Source organism: Caretta caretta, chromosome 28 (assembly GCF_965140235.1).
Source record: "Caretta caretta isolate rCarCar2 chromosome 28, rCarCar1.hap1, whole genome shotgun sequence".
Classification (NCBI taxonomy): Eukaryota; Metazoa; Chordata; order Testudines; family Cheloniidae; genus Caretta; species Caretta caretta.
In genome coordinates, this window is record NC_134233.1 from 13594899 (window position 1) to 13599973 (window position 5075).

At 45.8% G+C, this 5075-nt stretch overlaps 1 protein-coding gene across 1 annotated transcript; it reads left to right on the forward strand.

Moving 5' to 3' along the window:
* The first annotated feature begins 673 nt into the window (after window positions 1–673).
* LOC125629531 (uncharacterized) lies at window positions 674–4562 on the forward strand. The gene has a single exon (XM_075123834.1). The coding sequence runs from the start codon at window positions 717–719 to the stop codon at window positions 1368–1370; it is 654 nt and encodes a 217-aa protein (XP_074979935.1). The 5' UTR covers window positions 674–716; the 3' UTR covers window positions 1371–4562.
* Window positions 4563–5075: the final 513 nt, after the last annotated feature.

Below are 5075 nucleotides of genomic sequence, written 5' to 3' on the forward strand. Positions count from 1 at the left end.
GCCCTTAGGCACTAAGGTAATGAATATGATTTATAATAATCATCTCCTGGCACTTTGAGCCAAGGAAGCCGGCCTTCGGATGTTACTACTTAAAAGTGAGCTGGGCTTAAAAGCATGGAATATTCTTTGTGACAAGTATCCCACAAATTCCACTGACCTCCCTTGTTTTCTTTGCCTTGAGCAGGGTTTCCAGTTTCCAGAACTGATGTGATCTCGCAGCTGGAACGAGGGGAGGAGTCGTGGGTCCCAGACCTTCATGGCTCTAAGAAAAAAGTGCTCCCGAGAGCTGCCTGCATAGGTGAGGCATTGGTTAAACCAACCCCAAAACTGTCGGTGAATACAGGAAACATTTGGGATGCCCTACAAAGACCTTGTGAGCTCTCCAAGTTCAGGATTGTTCCCTGCAGATGTGGAATCGTTAGGCAGAGGTCACTCATGGCTTCCCACCTATCCTGACTGACAACTGGCAGCAGGTCCCTCCCCAATCTTGCTGTCCCCTGAGATTTCTTCTGAGATACGGACCCAGAACTGATCCCTTCCTTTCTCTCCTCTGGGGAAGGTTTAAGGGAAAATCAGCTCCTGATAGGTTTGATCTGTCCTGTACACGTTTTCGTTCCTTCATCCCTTTTTCCATTCTTCTCTCTGAGATTTCCTTTCTCTCTGGCGCAGGCAGAGACTTACGTCTGGATTCTCTCGGTCTCCCGTCAGGTGTTGGGATGGTGAGTGAAAATGAGGAGGAACCCCAGCAGGAAGATGCTGAGCGAGTAGAAGCCCATGGGATGTTGTCAGGAAGGTCCAAAGGGAATGATTCTGGGAGCTGTGCACGCCCAGAAAAAACAAAAGCCTGTGAGAGTCAGCAGAGGCCAGAGGAAAACTTCGGTAGCCAGTCAGACCTTATTACACGTGAGAGAATGAACTTGGAAGGAACACGCTACACATGCCTCGAGTGTGGGAAAAGCTTCAAAGGGAGCTCGGACCTTCTCACACATCAGAGAATCCACACGGGTGAGAAACCTTATGGATGCCCTGAGTGTGGCAAACACTTCAAGCGGAGCTCACACCTTATTACACATCAGAAAATCCACACGGGTGAGAAACCTTATGGCTGCCCTGAGTGTGGGAAACACTTCAAGCGGAGCTCACACCTTATTACACATCAGAAAATCCACACGGGTGAGAAACCTTATGGATGTCGTGAGTGTGGCAAACACTTCAATCAAAGCTCAGCCCTTATCACACATCAGCGAATCCACACAGGAGAGAGGCCCTACACGTGCTCTGAGTGTGGGAGAAGCTTCAATCAGCGCTCAACCCTTATTAGACATCAGAAAATCCACATGGGAGTGATCTCTAACAAATGCCTTGACTAGGGCTGGCCAAAGGTATTTTTTTCTTTTAAATCACATTTGCTAATTCCCACTTAGGGATCTGTGCCCCATCTTCACCGTGGTTACTCAGCTCCCCCAGATGAGTTGCCTGCTCCTGCCTTTTGCAGCTCACCCTTCTTTGGGGTCAGTCCTGTGATGTTTTCTATCAACTCCTTTCCTTTTGGGTCAAAGGAGCGTGTGTCCCTCCAGCCAGGAATGTTCATCAGCTCCAGGTGGGGGAGAGAGGTTTGTTCCCAACAAGCTACACTGAGGCAAAAACTACCCGTGCCTTACATCCACTAGGACTGTACATGGCGTTGGCTGCTCAAGTTAGTGATCTTGGTGTTAAAAGACAATTACAGTTGTCGTGCAGATGCAGCCGAGGTGCAGTGGTTGGCATTAGCTTTCCCCCCCTTGACCTGACCTAAACTCCATCACATGTCCTAGTCTAAACAAAGCCTGAGCATCACAGTTATACTGTTCCCCCATTTAAAAACCATTGTTAGTCATCAAGTTCCCCCACCAGGATCATATTGTTTCATTCCCAGTTGTTCATCAGAGCGCTGTTGCTTCAGGTTTTCCTGAAGGCAGATATTTTTAGTCCCGTTTTCCTCCCTTAAAATATATTGAAGTATAACAAAGAGCAGGAATAGGGAAGGGATAGGGAAAAATGTCTTTTCCCCTCTGTAACAACAGAAGAACATAGGGTAAATCAGAGGGATTCTCCATCACCATCTCTATCCCCCTGTTCTTCAATTGGTAAGGTCAGTATTTCCCGAAGGGGCTGGGAAGAGGATTCTCTAGTAAATGATTTGGAACTAAGCAAAAGACCCATTCATTTGCCTCCCAAAGCAGTTGTGGCCCATGCCCTGCAGGAGGTTGCTCCTGAAGATCTTCCCTTCCTAATCAGGTGCATGTTGCCTCTTATTTGGGAAATGCAATCCCTTCCTAGGTAGAGATGGGAAAAATGGAAGTGACATTTCTGTTCAGCTCACTCCTGGGAGATGCTGTAAATGTGTAGGAAATGACATCCATGAGGAATGTGATAGAGCTGCAGAAAGACACCCATTTTGAGTAGATACCTGACATTTGGTGTCTTAGAGGGATTCTAAGCCGCACCTGAATTTAGTCCCTTATTTAAATCTGTGCCACCAGATTAAAGAAACAAAAGGGCATATTTGGGGGAGTTCTACCTCAGTATCGCTACTGGTATGTTGTGTGGTTGGTGAAGAATTCTACGCCAGAGCCGTGTAAAATTGCTACAACTAAGGTCAAAGATTTGACAAGAACTCAGGTAGAAATGAGAGCTACGAGTGGTTGATTTTCACCCCAGAGATGGACGCTATGGTGACCTGTGGCCAAGGTAAACTGTTTTTAGAATTGCTCACACTTCTAAAGGATGCCATGATGAAACTGGGAACAACTGTCTTTTACCATTTGGATCCCAAGTTTCCTGAAGCACAGAGAGAAACAGCTGATTCCTTCAGAGCCATGCCATGCCTATGGGTCCCAAACTGGCTGTCTTGCTGGACAAGAAGCACTTCCGTGTTGGTTAAATGATGGTAGCCAATGAGGGAATGTAACAGATTCCAAGTTCAGACTGCAGGATACATGAATGCTGAGTCCAGAGTCTGTGGTTTGGTCTCTTAGTTTTGCTCTTGAGTCTAATGCATGTGTCTCACTTTTCCGCCTCCTGCTACTCTGAAAGATTAGAAAGTGTGATAGTAGAGCACAGGTGGTTTTTCTCATGATGCAGCCTTCCCACGTAGTGTGAGACCCCTTCCACCCACACTTCTGGGAGAAGACGCAGGGAGAAATGAACCCTCAGAAATGGAAGGCTCCTAGGTTATGGTCGAATGTGACTTCACACAGAGCTCACTGGGTGAAAATGGGAATTAAGAGAAAACTGCCCTAAAGGTTTATAGTTTGTAATCTTTGAAGAAATTGTTACCAGCAACAAGGAAATTGCACATGAAGTTTATAAGTGTAAGGTAAGAGGCTGATTCTGTGATCACTTTCAGTGTTACAGTATAATTCAGGTTTTCTTCTAGCCCCCTCCCACAAAATAGCAAATGGTGGCTAATCCTGCAATAAAAACCTGACTCCAAAGGAATCAGGTTTGGGGGAAAAGGTGAGAGAAATAGCATGTACGAGAATAGAGACCCAGTATAGACTGGAATGATTTCTATTTCAAATGGAATTTATTTGGATAAATTTTAAAATAAATCTTCTGTTGGGAGGAAAATTACTTGAGATAAGTTGTGGAACCTTTTTCCCAGTGAGAGGGAAAGAGCCAGAGAGTTCCCCAGGGCTCTTGTTCGCAAAGCAAAGATGTCACATTAGGCAGGAGATGTCAAGATCTACAATGGTGATGGGCGAGTGATAGGAGCTTTTCTGGGTGGTTGTTGTTTGGTTGTTTTTTTTCCATGTAATTTTTGTTTTGTTTTTGCAACGAGTTCTTTTTATAGCTGCTGAGCCCCCTTGTCCTTTTGAGCACAGCTCTTTAACCCTCAGGCCTGGCTCTGGAAACCTCAGAACCGGCTTTGCGTTTTTTTTTTTTCATGTTTGCTATCTTTGGAGTTCGCACATCCACACGACATGCGGTTCACAGCAACGGATACTTTGAGAAACCTGCTGGGTGAAGCAGGCCTTTTCCAAACTGACATTGGCCCAAATTCTGCCTCAGTTCAGCTGGATTGGGACACGTCTGTGTCAAAGGAGTGGTTCACACCTGATTTGCCTAGAGACGTCAGAGGAGGGGTAGTTAGATATAGGATAAGTAGGAATCGACAACAATGAAGTTAAATATAAAGGTGAAAGACCCTCACCTTGCAGGTCAACAAGCCTGTTCTGTTCTTTCCCTCCAATGCATCTGGCACTGGTCGCTCTCAGGTAGCACACTGGGCTTGACGGACCATTGGTCTGACCCAGTCTATGACCTGTCGTACGTTCTTATGGAAGTCCTCTACGGCCTTGTCTACATGGGCAAGTTTCTGCACAGGAAAGCAGCTTTCTGCGGTGTAACTCCCGAGGTGCGCACGCAGATTTCGTGATGCATGATAGAAAGGGGCCATGACAGGGACACACTGCCGTGCGGGGTGAAAGTGAAGGAGCTGTGACATGCCTACCACAAGGTGCAGGAGGCAAACTGCTGCTCCATATTGGGGGCTAACTAACCCCAGCATCACGGCAAGAATCTACCTAGCAGCTGGAGAAAAAATATGTATGAGAGTCAAAGACACCCCCACGTGGCCTGTCTCTTCCCCAATCTCAACACCTGGAAGATTGTCTGGAAGACTCAGAATTTGAACTGCGGAGATTGGTCCCAGGCTGAGAGGGAATTCAGTCTGTGTATTAAGAACTCAGCATGGCCTGGAGCAACCAGTGAGTGAGAAAAGCTGTTTGATCCAATTCTTGCTTAGTATATTCAAATTAGAGTTTAGACTGGGAGTCTGTTTTCATTTGTTATGTAAACACTTTTGACCTCTGTGACCAATACTTATACTCAGTTAAAATCTAACTTTCTGGAGTTAATAAAGTTATTTTACTATTTTATACTTACTCCTGAGTTTGTCCAAAGTGCTTGGGAAAGTTGCTCACATGACAAAGGCTGGTGCATGTCCCCTTTATTTTTGATGAAGTGGCGAACTAATTAATGAGCTTACACTTTTCAAGAGAAGGCCGTGAGCCGTGTAAGATGGTACATTT

Bases quoted from the DNA above. Each gene is read 5' to 3' on its own strand.
- LOC125629531 (XM_075123834.1), top strand. From the start codon at position 717: ATGGTGAGTGAAAATGAGGAGGAACCCCAGCAGGAAGATGCTGAGCGA.